Raw genomic sequence first — 13102 nt, 5'->3', positions numbered from 1 at the left:
AAAGGCACAACTATTATTCAGATATCCTGCTAACATTTAGAGAAATTCAGAAATCAACAGTTAGAGAGGAAATTCATTTAGCTCAATACCAGCATTTTATAAAACATGACTTTAAGACTCATAGCAGTGTTCAATGAGCTCAATGGAATCAGATAGAGTAATAAGTAGCTCTACATACAGACTGCAGCTCCTACTTTAAAAAAGCACGGTAATTTTCTTCCTGAAAAATATAAGCATATCACAAAAGCATACACACGCGCACACGCACACACACACACACACACACATACAAACTTAAGCCCTGGTACCATAAGAAAAATTTTAAATTGTAACTCACTTCAATAGTTTGAACAACACATCCACATGCAAAGATTAAACAGCATTCCTGACTCGTCTAGCCTGAAGATAAAATACAGACTAGATCAAGACAGACGGGTATATTACTAAGTCATGACTATGGCTGGACTATAGCACAGCCTGGGATTCAAAGCAGAACATTGATACCAAGGAGGAGCTCTCATTTATGGCTAAGTAAGCAGATAAAAAGCCATACAAAAGATTAACAAAGTTTATTTTAATTGGCATGATGAACATTTTATACTTTATCCAACTGAAGATTAATTTGTCATTACTGTACCCTGTAGATTTTTTGAAACCTGATTTTACTAAAGGTTACTAATGCTGGTTTTTGAATAATCCAAAAAATGGTACTGACTCAAGTCTAGATTGCTCTTTCTAGTTCTAAGCAGCTAGATGACTACTCTGACTGGTACTCTAAAGTTGCTTTGGTAGGAGATTTAGAGTAAAGCAAGGGTAGCAGCACCACCATCAGAGTGAGCCAGTCCAAAACCAGTGTGAGCCAGTCCCAGCAGGTCTGAGAGACGCTCAGCCAGTGAGAGTACAGCACGAGAGCGAGGCTCATTCTCCTCATAATTCTGTTCCATTATTAAAAAGAAAAGTAAAATGCATTTTCAGTAGACTTGAGGCCTAGTTTTCATGCTCCATCTCATTTTCCCTCAACGACAATGTAAAAACAGTTTTTTATTATTGCTAATAGGATGTCTGAGTCATAGTTCAAGAATGATGCTGCTGAGGTGGCCAATGGGTAATGGTACATTTTCAGATTGAGTCCACTGATACGTAAGGTTTAATTTAGTCTCTCTCTCTCTCTCTTTTACAGCTTTATTGAGGTATAAACGACGTACAACAAATTGCACATTCTTAAAGTGCACAATTTGATCTATAGTCTTTAAAATAGCATGAAAAGTGCCTGGCAACTGAAAAATAAAAACTATTCCATTTAAACATATCATTTTAAAAGAGTACATTTATGAAACAGATATGGATTTATCAAAAGGTGGATGGAAAGGAATTAACTTGATTCCAAGGTACCAAATTTATTCAGAAGGTTTAGAAATGCCAAAATTGACAGCCAGTTTCCGTGACTTCCTTCGTGCAGAAGAGCTTGACTTTTGGTGAGCCATGCTGGGGCCTTGGGCGGCAGTTTCCACTTGAGAAGACACAGGCTGTGCAGCCTCGGAGGGCTTCAGCGAGGCGGGCGACCTTTCCTGCAGAGTTGCTTTGGTGACCTCAGAGGAGCCTGGCTTGCTAGGTGGAAGGGAGGCAGCTTGAGAAGAGCTCTGGGCCTCCTTATTCTCAAGGTTCTTTTTGTTTGCTACTCTTTTTTTAGTGACCTTCAAGAAATAAAAGCATTGTTAATTAGCTAGCTAGGTTAAAGAAAGCTAATGAGAAAAATGCCACAAACCACGCTGGACTATCTGCTGGCCATAGCTGATATGAAACTTCCACTTCCACTCTACAATGAAGACTTCAACATTCACAGAAACCTGGCAACACAATATTTAAGATTCTTTACAAATGAAATAGTAAAATGGTTTTTTTTTGTTGTTGTTGTGGTTGTGGGGCCTGGGCGCTGCCCCTCAGCTCTTCAGCTCAAGGCTAGCGCTCTACCACTTGAACCACAGCGCCACTTCCAGCCTTTTCTGCTTATGTGGTGCTTAGGAATCGAACCCAGGGCCTCATGCATGCAAGGTAAACACTCTGCCACTGAGCCACCTTTCCAGCCCTAGTAAAATGCTTGCTTGCTTGCTTGCCTGCTTTTTCTCTTCCTTCCTTCCTTCCTTTTCTCCCTCCCTCCTTCCTTCCTTCCTTTCTTTTTTCTTTCTTATTGTTTGTCAGTCGTAGGGCTTGAATTCTGGGCTTGGGCGCTGTCCCTCAGCTCTTCAGCTCAAGGCGAGCGCTCTACTACTTGAGCCACAGCACCACTTCCAGTTTTCTGAGTGGTTCAGTGGAGATAGAGTCTCACAGACTTCCCTGGCTTTGAACCACAATCCTCAGATCTCAGCCTCCTGAGTAGCTAGGATGACAGGCGTGTGCCACCTGTGCCCGGCAGTAAAATGTTTTATAATTTTGACTTTCAGATACTTTCTGTTCGTATAGTATATTATTACTGGCTATAATTACTAATATGAGTGCACAAACAGCAGAGGCCAGACCAGATATGTCACCATGACATTCCACATTTTTAACTGCCATTGAAAGAGAAAACTGAGACTCATTTTAAAAAGTTTACAATGAAGAGTTTTGCTCAAGTTCCTCTCCAAATCTCACCTGCAGAGGTATGAACTGGTTGTGTATGCCGCCTGGTACTCCTCCAGCCCTGGGCACCGTCCCGGAGTGTGATGTGGGGTGGAAGGGCCTCCCAGGAACTGGCACTGGCGGTCTCCATGGCACTGAGCCAAGAAGATGAGAGGATGAGGGCATCATGTTACCTGCTAAGAGCCACACAGTATTTCTTTCTTACTAAAATCAAAGCCCAGAAATCAGACCTCGTCCTGCTAGCCTTTCTTGGCTTTTCCCACTTTAGCAAAAAGTCTGCTCTTGTAATCACTCAGGCTTAGCATCCCTTCTTGGGCCTCTGAACTACCACAGAAATGCATTTATCATTATCCTTGCCTGAACAGAGCAAGATGATCAAATACTGATAGGAGACTGAAATATTTGCAATTACATTGAACAGAAATGAAAGGGTCTTAAAACTATTCCTTGGGAGGGAAAAGCCTGGGCACATAGAGAGAAATCTTAGGGATCTCACCTGCCCCAAATGCTAAGTTGCTTCCATAGTGATCCCAGCCTACAAAAGAACCAAAGAAGCTCAAGTCCTGAGATCTGATCATGCTCACACGACATGTACAATCTTTGTTTTTGTCTATTCTAGTATTTGCAAGTTTAAGACATTTTTTTCAGTTATTAATAATTATTTTGTTTTTGATGGTACTGGGGTTTGAACTCAGGGCCTCACACGTGCTAGCAGGCACTCTACTACCCGAAAGCTGAGCCCTTCAGGTTGCCCTTTGGCTGCTACCTTGTCTTCTTTTGGGACAGCTGATCACGCTTTTTTGTGTGTGGATACAGGGGGCTTGAACTCAAGACCTGTAGCTCATACTGAGCTGTAGCCCCCCCCCCCCCCAGGTCTACTCAGCAGTGTGATCTCCGTGGCCACACAGAGGCTGCAGAGGGTGAAGGGTGCGGCTGCGTGGCTCTGCTGGCCCCTCGCTCCAGGCTCACCACCGTTTCTTCTTCTATTACTAGTTGTTTGAATATGTAATTTTGATTTTTGAAAAACTGCATCTTAAAAGAACTCAACAAAAATAACACATGACAAAAAGGCGTAAAAGCAAAATATCTTACCAGTAGGTTGGGGAAAAACTGGAGGAATGGTTCCTGGTGGAACAGCAGGAGGATAATTTGGAAATATTGGTGGAGGAAAAGGAAAATTCACTCCTAGGGAGCCCTATGGAAGTATTTAATAGTTATAAGATAATACAATAAAAAGTTCCCTTAAAGACTAGTCAAAATGTGAATAGAGAAGTCATGGAGAGGTCATACCAGCTGTTGTAAGGCAAAGAGTGCAGCTTTCTCCTTGGCTTCATTTTCAGAGTGGCACTGTGGCCCGAGGACCAGTAAGCCGTTAGATAATTTTACTTGGCAAACTGTCATTGTCTGAGAACAGAGAACATAGATAATCTATTAAGTTATCTGTTTAGCAACTCAACTTCCTCTCCCAAAGCATGGTATACACCAATGGGATAATTACATCTGAATCCAAACAAAAGACTATTTGGGTTTCTGAGGTTAAAAAAAAAAAATCATCTCTTTCTCTTTCTCCTTCATCCTTACCTACCTGTAATTATAGAGTTGTGAAGTTGTGATGTGGCTTACAGTCTTGAAATGTTTTCTATCCTACCCTTTACAGAAATGATTTACTGGCTATTTAAAATGCTCTTCCCTTTCTCAACTCTGTATTTGATTTCGTTTTTGTTTTTTTTTCCTTGAGTTTGAACCTAGAACCCTGCATTTCCTAGGCAGACCCTCTAGCACTTGAGTCATACCCCCAAGCCCTAGAAGAAAAAGACTTCAAAACAGTACGATATCGTTTTTCTCAATTAAAAGAATACATTTATTTACTTTTAATTTATTTTGGTGCCAGTCCTGGGGGTTGAACTCAGAGATGGGGGACTTGTCTCTGAGCTTTTGTGCTCAAGGCTAATGTGCTACCACTTTGTGCCATAGCACCTTTTCTAGCTTTTTAGTAGTTAATTGGAGAAGAGTGTCTCATGGACCTTCCTGACTGGGCTGGACTGGAACTATGACCCTCGCATCTCAGCTTCCTGAGCAGCAAGGATGTCAAGTTTGAGCCACCAGCGTCCAGCTTATTTTCTTGAAACCTTGGCACTGAACTCCAGAGTATTATGTATATTAGGTTAAAATATTTATTCTACTATTGAGAATACCTGCAGCCCTAGAAAACTTAAGTTTTTAGTAAGCTCTCTCAAACTTCTTTTCTGACAGCCTCTTTGAGCTCTAGTTACATATAAATGAAATAGCCAGGGTGAGAAGCATAAATCTATGCTTTTCATTAAATTTTTTTTTTTGGGTCCGGTTGTGGGGCCTGAACTCTGGGCCTGGGCGCTGTCCCTCAGCTCTTCAGCTCAAGGCAAGCGCTCTACCACTGAGCCACCTTCCCAGCCCAACTTTTCATGCATGAGGCCCTGGGTAGTACCACATAAGCAGAGAAAATTCAGAAGTGGCGCTGTGGCTCACGTGGTAGGGCGCTAGCCTTGGGCTGAAGAGCTGAGGGACAGTGCCCAGGCCCAGAGTTCAGCCCCCATGATGAACCAAAAACAACAAAAAAAGTCTTATTGTATGTTTTCTAGGTAAAGACATTCAGCTAATTTAAGCTCAGTTAAATAACTTTTTTTTTTTTTTTTGTCGGTCATGGGGCTTGAACTCTGGGCTTGGATGCTGTCCCTCAGCTCTTCAGCTCAAGGCGAGCACTCTACCACTTGAGCCACAGCGCCACTTCTGGTTTTCTAGTGGTTTATTGGAGATAGGAGTCTCAGTCTTTTCTGTCCTGGCTGGCTATAAACCTTGATCCTCAGATCTCAGCCTCCTGAGTAGCTAGGATTACAGGCATGAGCCACCCTCAGATCTCAGCCTCCTGAGTAGCTAGGATTACAGGCGTGAACCACCCTCAGATCTCAGCCTCCTGAGTAGCTAGGATTACAGGTGTGAGCCACTGGTGCCAGGCGCCCGGTAAGAGCTTATATAAATGGAACAGTTAGGATACTTTACCTGAGGTGTTCTCAGAAAGGAGAAATCCGGTTGTGGCATTCCCACAAGGGAACAAATTCGAGAAAGTTCAGTTACTGGTGTGGACACAGGAGGGATCTGGCCAGACCAACATACACTGTCCACAGATGGAACACTTTGGTACTCACTAGTGCTGTGAGGCTTGTTTGTGTAGGATGCTACCAGAAAAAAGAAAAGGATATGGATATATACATGTGTTAATGAAATGATACCTCAAATTAGTTAATCATTGTAGGGCTTCATAATACAGCTAGCAGGAAGTTGCTAAAAAGCTTGCAAAATTAGGCTTCTAAAGCAAATAGCAGTACTTAGTATTAAATGATTTATTAAACTTTCAAATGTGGCTTTAGAAAATTATGGTTGATTAACAAATTAGTATATTAAAGATTTGAAATAAGTCCAGGCGCTTGCTACTCAGGAGGCTGAGATTCTGAGGTGTTCTGTTCAGAGCCATCCTCCAGCAAAAAGCAGGGATGATGTGTGACTCATATAGAGTGCCTGCTGAGTAAGCAAGCCACAGGATGCAAAGCCCTTAGTTAAAACCCCAGAACCATCAAAAAAAAAAAAAAAAGTTTGCTAAAATTAAGCTTTTAGTGTTGTTTCTATAGATTAGAAAGTTCTGAATATTCACACTTTATGATCGACAAAATCACTAGTAGAACCAAAGCATACTTCAGTGAAGAATTAATCCAAAGTTCTGTTAAGTAGCCTACTCAAAGTGACTCAGTTCTGCAACATGGGCTAAATTCTAAGTCAGCATCTATGTTTTTTAGATTCTCTTTGCTATACTGAAATTAAGTACAACTTACAGGATTATGTTTATTCCACTATCAGTTTAAATAATTATTTTGTTCTATATTATGAGCATGTCTTTCACTATGAGAAGTAACTGGTTTCTAATTGGATTTTTTTTATTTTGGTGCCAGTACTGGGGCTTAAGCTCTAGGCCAGGACATTCCTCTTTAGCTTTTTCTTTGAAAAAGTGGCACTCATTCACTTGAGCCAGACCTACAGTCTTTTTTTCTTAGTTATTTTAAGGTATTTTTTGCCTGACTGGCCTGGCCTGCAATCCTCCAATGCATGCTCTGCTGCATAGCTGGGGTGACAGGCATTCTGCTTCCATGCCTAGCTCTGGTTGAGATGGAGGTCTCACTAACTTTATGTCTAGATTGCCTTCAACCATTATCATCCATCCCCATCTCGGTCTCTTGAGTAGTTCCAATGTGAGCCACTAGGACCAGCTAAAACTATGAGTTTGAGAAGCACGATAAAAAGGACAAGAAGAACCTAGATTTTTGAAATGGTATTATTAATAATAGTACTTACCCAATTTCTTATTTTGTTTAGCCTGAGAAGATAGTCCATATTCATCTTTTCTATTAGAGGAAATAGCAACTTCATGACCAAACTGTTTTGGCTCATTTTTACGGTCCACACTGTCTGAGCCATCAATTTTCAAAATTTCTTTGAGCATCCGTGTTCCCTTCTGTTTTGGAAATGGTCCACATGGAGATGGAAGGTTTGGGAAAGAAAAGTTACCTTACGATTTACACAGCTTACTGATTTTTTTTTTTTTTGCGGGGGGTTGTTCGTGGGGCCTGAACTCTGGGCTTGGACACTGTCCCTGAGCTCTTCAGCGCAAGGCTAGCGCTCTACCACTTGAGCCACAGTGCCACTTCTGGCTTTTTCTGCTTATGTGGTGCTGAGGAATCGAACCCAGGGTCTCATGCATGCGAGGCAAGCACTCTACCACTGAGTTACCCTCCCAGCTCTGATCTTCTTTTTTTTTTTTTTTTTAAGGTGTTGAGATGGAACCTAGGACCATGCATGTGGTAGGCAAACATTCTACCACTGTGCTTTTTTATTTGAAAGAGCTCCACTGTTAAAATTCAGATCTAACAACATTCATATAGAGAAAGGCAAATCAAGACCAAATTAAATACTGAGATCAGATTTTTTTTTTTTGCCAGTCCTGGGGCTTGAACTCAGGGCCTCCACATTGTCCCTGAGCTTCTTTTGCACAAGGCTAGTGCTCTACCACTTGAGTCACAGCGCCTCTTCCAGCCTTTTTTGCTTATGTGGTACTGAGGATCCATCCCAGGGCTTCATGAATGCGAGGCAAGCACTTTGCCACTAAGCCACATTCTGAGCCCCCCCAGATTTTTTTTAAAAAAAAGATCCACATTTCCAGATATAGAAAGAATGCCTTTGTGTTTAACTTTTGGCCTGGTCACCTAGTAACAATACTTGAAAAGCAGGGGGTTATGGTGTAACAAGAGAAAAGATGGCTAAATTTCCTGTAGTCTGGCCTTCCTCACAAAATGGTGGCCGGCGGTACCCGCCAGCATCTCTGAACAGCCGCACAGGGTGTGCATGTATGACCAACAGCACCTATAGCATACACACCAGAGCGAAGGACTGTGGTGATAAGTGCTCTTCGTTCGGAGGCTCTCCATGATGAGATGACTGCACATCATTTTCTTTAGAGATACTCAAAGATGCTAAAAAGGTCTCCATTCCAGAGCTCGGCTAAAATAACAAATATTCACATATGAAGAGGAAAACAGGATACAAAAAAAAGCTAAGAGTTTTATGCTAAAAAATCATCACCCAATTACCTCCTCAGGTATTAAAGCTTGGGAAGAGAAACTGAATGAAGATCTTTTACCTTATCAATAGTATTTCAGTTATCAGCCACCAACCTTTTGGGTTTCTGTGACTCCTGGACTTTCATTTCTCTTCAATAGCTTGATATTATTACATTTAGCAGGACCTCCAAAAGTCTATAAAAAAGTAAGAATGAACTTTCCATGCAAATAAATTTATAGTTACTACTTAACAATACTTTACATTAACTGCTGCACAATTTTCTTATGCACTGTTTCTCTTCTACATTGTAAGAAAAAGGGAGACTTCAAAAATAAATGCGATTAAATCCCTATTAAATTGTAAATGAGTGAGCATTTCTTTCAGTTATGAACATAGGCACTAAACCACTGTCACATGGACTGGATGTCTGTGTACCCCCTGAGATTCCTATGTTAGAACTCTAGCTGCAGTGGGATGGAATTAGAAGACAAAACCTTTAAAAGGTAATTAGATTTAGATAATCAGTAGAATGGAGCCCTCATAATGGTATTAGTGCTTTAAAAGAAGGGAGAGAGAGTGATGCCTGGGCCTCATACCTGTAATCCTAGCTACTCAGTAGTCTGAGACCTAAAGGAAAAGTCTGAGAGATTTTTATTTCCAATTAATAAAAAAATACCAGACTAGAAGAAGTATGGCTCAAGTGGTAGAGTGATGAGTGAAAACGCTCAAGGGGTAAGGTGGAATGTCAGGGTTGTTTTTATTTGCATTTCCTTTATGGCCAGGGATGATGAACATTTCCTCATGTGTTTCTTTGCCATTTTTACCTCTTCTTCTGAGAAGTCTCTCTTTAGCTCCCTTGCCCATTTAGTGATTCTTTTGTTAGATTTGGGAGGGGTTAGTTTCTTGAGTTCCTTGTATATAATGGGTATTAGGCCCTTGTCCGATATATTGCTGGTAAATACTTTGTCCCATTAGTTGGGTGTCTTTCTAGTTTCTCTCTCTCTTCTTTTTAGGTCCGGTCATGGGGCCTGAACTCTGGGCCTGGGCGCTGTCCCTCAGCTCTTCAGTTCAAGAGCCACAGTGCCACTTCCGGCTTTTTTTTTTTTTGCTTATGTGGTGCTGAGGAATTGAACCCAGGGACTCATGCATGCAAGGCAAGCGCTCTACCACTGAGCCACCTTCCCAGCCCTCGTAGCTATGTCTTTAGCTGTATAGAAACTTTTAATTTTAAGGTAGACCCATTTGTCGAGTCTCTCTCCAATCTGTTGTGCCCCTGGGACTCTGTTCAGGAAGTTTCTTCCTGTGCTTATAAGTTCTAATGTCTTTCCCACTCTGTCCTGCAGTAGTTTCAGAGTTTCAGGTGTGATGGTAAGGTCTTTAATCCATTTTGAGTTGATTTTGGGCATGGTGACAGGCTGGATGAATCCACTTTTAGTTTTCTGCATATGGCTGCCGAGTTTTCCCAGCACCAGTAGCTGAAGAGGCTATGTTTTTTTTTCTACTGTATGTCTCTGGCTCCTTTGTCGATTATCAGATGACTCTAAGTATGTGGTTTTATTTCTGGATCTTCTATTAGTCTTGGGTCTATTTTTGTGCTGATGCCAAGCTATCTTTGTTATTATGACTCTATAGTAGAGCTTGAAATCTGGTATTGTAAAACCTCCTGCATTGCTTCTTTTGCCTAGAATTACTTTGGCTATTCTAGGTCTTGTTCCATATAAACTTCTGGATTGTTTTCTCTATTTTATTTATTTATTTTTGGGTCCAGTCTGGGCCTGGGCGCTGTCCCTCAGCTCTTCAGTTCAAGGCTAGAGCTCTACCACTTGAGCCACAGCGCCACTTCCGGCTTTTTTTTCTTTTTGCTTATGTGGTGCTGAGGAATTGAACCCAGGGCCTCATGAATGCAAGTTGGCAAGCACTCTGCCACTGAGCTACCTTCCCAGCTCCATTTTCTCTATTTTAGTAAAGAACATCATTGCAATTTTGATGGGAATTACGTTGAATTTGCATACCACTTTTGGCAGTATGGCCATTTTCACAATATTGATTCTACCTAACCTGAACATGGAACGTCTTTCCATTTCCTGGTGTCCTCTTTGATTTCTTTCTTTAGATTTTTAGTTTTCACTATATAAGTCCTTTCATCTTTAGTTAGGTTATTCCTAGATATTTTAATCTTTCAGGGGTTATGGCAAAGGGGGTTGTTTTCCTGACTTCCTTTTCTGCTTGTACACTGTTGGTGTACAGAAAGGAAATTGATTCTAGTTCCACAGAATTTATACCTCAAGATACTAACATATACATATAAATTCATATGCCTGAATATTACATATGTATGTATAGACTATATATGTATTGAGAGAAACTAAAAATAATCTTTTATGGTTTTTTCGTTTGGCTTATTTTTTGGCAAAACTGGGGTTTGAACTCAGGGCTCTACTTTTGTCTCCATTTCAAAGATGAAGAAACAGGCTGTGAGAGGTAAAGAATTGCTCAGGGTTATCTACCTATTAAATGGCCAAATCGAGATTTCAGATGCCTCTGGTTTCAAATCCTGTGTTGCAGCTGTGTAACTTGCCCTCTGAATGACTCAGCCTGTACTTCACTGGCCTTCCTACCACATACCTTGCCAACTGTTGAAAAATTGGCAAAATTCAGTCTGATCTCACTGAGTGCACCAACTGCATGAAAAAAGTAGCTACTGGGGCTGGAAAGGTGGCTCAGTGGTAGAGTACTTGGCTTGCATGCATCAGGCCCTGGGTTCAATTCCTTAGTACCACATGAGCAGAAAAAGTCAGAACTGGCACTATGGCTCAAGTGCTAGCCTTGAGCTGAAGAGCTCAGGGACAGCGCCCAGGCCCAGAGTTCAGGTCCCACAACCAACAACAACAACAACAAAAAAGTAGCTACTAAAATTTGCTTTTCTGAGGATCACGGTTCAAAGCCAGACCGGGCAGGAGAGACGGTGAGACTCCTATCTCCAATAAACCACCAGAAAACTGGAAGTGGCGCTATAGCTCAAGTGGTAGAGCGCTCGCCTTGAGCTGAAGAGCTGAGGGACAGCGCCCAGGCCCAGAGTTCAGGCCCCACTACTGGGCCCAAAAAAAATAAAAAAAAATAAAATTTGGGGGCTGGGAAGGTGGCTCAGTGGTAGAGCTCTTGCCTTGCATGCCCGAGGCCCTGGGTTCGATTCCTCAGCACCACATAAGCAAAACCAAAAAAACCGGAAATGGTGCTGTGACTCAAGTGGTAGAGTGCTAGCCTTGAGCTGAAGAGCTGAGGGACAGCGCCCAGGCCCAGAGTTCAGGCCCCATAACCGGACCCCCCCCCAAAAAAAAAAAATTTGCTTTTAAGAAAGCTTACCTGTTTACTGGACATTTTTTGTGACCGACATTCAGCTTTAGGACTCTTACACTCTTCTTTAACTAGAGATAAGAAAAATTGATGTTTTGGTAAATGAGTAACTTCTTACTGAAACAACAATTAAATAGACAAAAAACTTAGCATAGCAAAGTACTATGTTAAAAAACTCAGCTCTAAGACTGGCACTAGAGACTATGCCTATAATCCTAGCTACTCAGGAGGCTGAGATCTGAGGATTGCAGTTTGAAGCCAGCCAGGGCAGGAAAGTCCCTGAGGACTTGTCTCTAACTGCCAAAAAGAGGTGGTAGTGGAGCTGTGGCTCAAGCAGTAGAGTACTAGCCTTGAGCACAAAAGCTCAGGGACAGCACCCAGCTTCTGAGTTCAAGCTCCAGGTCTAGCACAAAAACCAAACCAAACAACATCTTCAGCTCTAGCCCCACATTCTAGTCCCCAGCATCATGTAGCAACCATTTGTGGAGAGAACCAGTAACCACACAACACCTCTTTCAAAGCAGTAGTCAACTTGATCTTTGTGTTAGTTCCTGGTATACCCATGGGCAAACTGTCTGAATTTGGTTGGTTTTAACCAATGTTGGAAAAGCATTTCTCCATGAGGCTGTATTTGAAAATATTGAAAGGCAGTTAACTTGGCTACTATGTAAGGGGTGAAGATATTTGGGCAAAAAGTAACTAAAAAGATTAGAAAGCTAGAGAATGAGATATCCAGAGGAGCATGGAAAAGATCTATTAAGGATCTAGAAACAATGAGCCTGCCCAAGGCTCACTGGGTTCCACTGGGTGGGGTGCCAGAGGCTCACCACTGTAATCCTAGCTACTCAAGAGGCTGAGATTTGAGGACTGTGGTTCAAAGCCAGCCCAGGCAGGAAAGTCTGTGAGACTCTTATCTCTAGTAAACAACCAGAAAACCCCTAAGTGGCGCTGTGGCTCAAGTGGTAGAGGGCTTAGTTGCCTTGAGCTGAAGAGCTGAGGGACAATGCCCAGGCCCAGAGTTCAGCCCCAAGACCAACAAAAAAATAAATAAATAAAAAAGGAATACCTACTGATACATGCAGTAACTTGAGACCAGATACCATGATACATGCTTAATATCATCATGATACATGGTTAAAGACATCATATCCATTGAAAGAAGCACTAACACAACATTACACATTTTCTGATTCTATTTACGAAATTTCCAGAATAGGTAACTCCATGACAGAGGTAAACTAGTGGCTTCTGGAATCTTGCTAATGGGGATGGTACTTCTTTTTGGGTGATAAAAATCATTCCTAATTTAGAGTGTTGATTACGCAATTTTATGAAAATACAAAAAAAAAAGACCCACCAAAACCAATAAACTGTATATTTGATTGTTTGGTTTTTTTTTTGGGTCCAGTTGTGGGGCCTGAACTCTGGGCTTGGGCGCTGTCCCTCAGCTCTTCAGCTCAAGGCTAGCGCTCTACCACTTGAGCCA

At 41.8% G+C, this 13102-nt stretch overlaps 1 protein-coding gene across 1 annotated transcript in view; it reads right to left on the bottom strand.

The window, feature by feature from the left end:
* Positions 1–554: 554 nt before the first annotated feature.
* Positions 555–13102, bottom strand: part of Xrn1 (5'-3' exoribonuclease 1) — a 60207-nt gene continuing 47659 nt past the window's right edge. The window contains exons 33-42 of the mRNA XM_013029886.1: positions 11626–11687; positions 8376–8456; positions 8080–8202; positions 7000–7159; positions 5656–5831; positions 3910–4023; positions 3712–3814; positions 3116–3154; positions 2632–2792; positions 555–1694 (exon numbers count right to left, since the gene is read on the bottom strand). Of these exons, the coding sequence (XP_012885340.1) occupies positions 1398–1694; positions 2632–2792; positions 3116–3154; positions 3712–3814; positions 3910–4023; positions 5656–5831; positions 7000–7159; positions 8080–8202; positions 8376–8456; positions 11626–11687 (1316 nt within the window). The 3' untranslated portion in view covers positions 555–1397. The remainder of the gene's footprint in view (positions 1695–2631; positions 2793–3115; positions 3155–3711; positions 3815–3909; positions 4024–5655; positions 5832–6999; positions 7160–8079; positions 8203–8375; positions 8457–11625; positions 11688–13102) is intronic.

This window comes from Dipodomys ordii, unplaced genomic scaffold (genome assembly GCF_000151885.1).
Source record: "Dipodomys ordii isolate 6190 unplaced genomic scaffold, Dord_2.0 Scaffold124, whole genome shotgun sequence".
Lineage (NCBI taxonomy): Eukaryota > Metazoa > Chordata > Mammalia > Rodentia > Heteromyidae > Dipodomys > Dipodomys ordii.
This window is presented reverse-complemented; position numbering and strand designations above follow the sequence as displayed.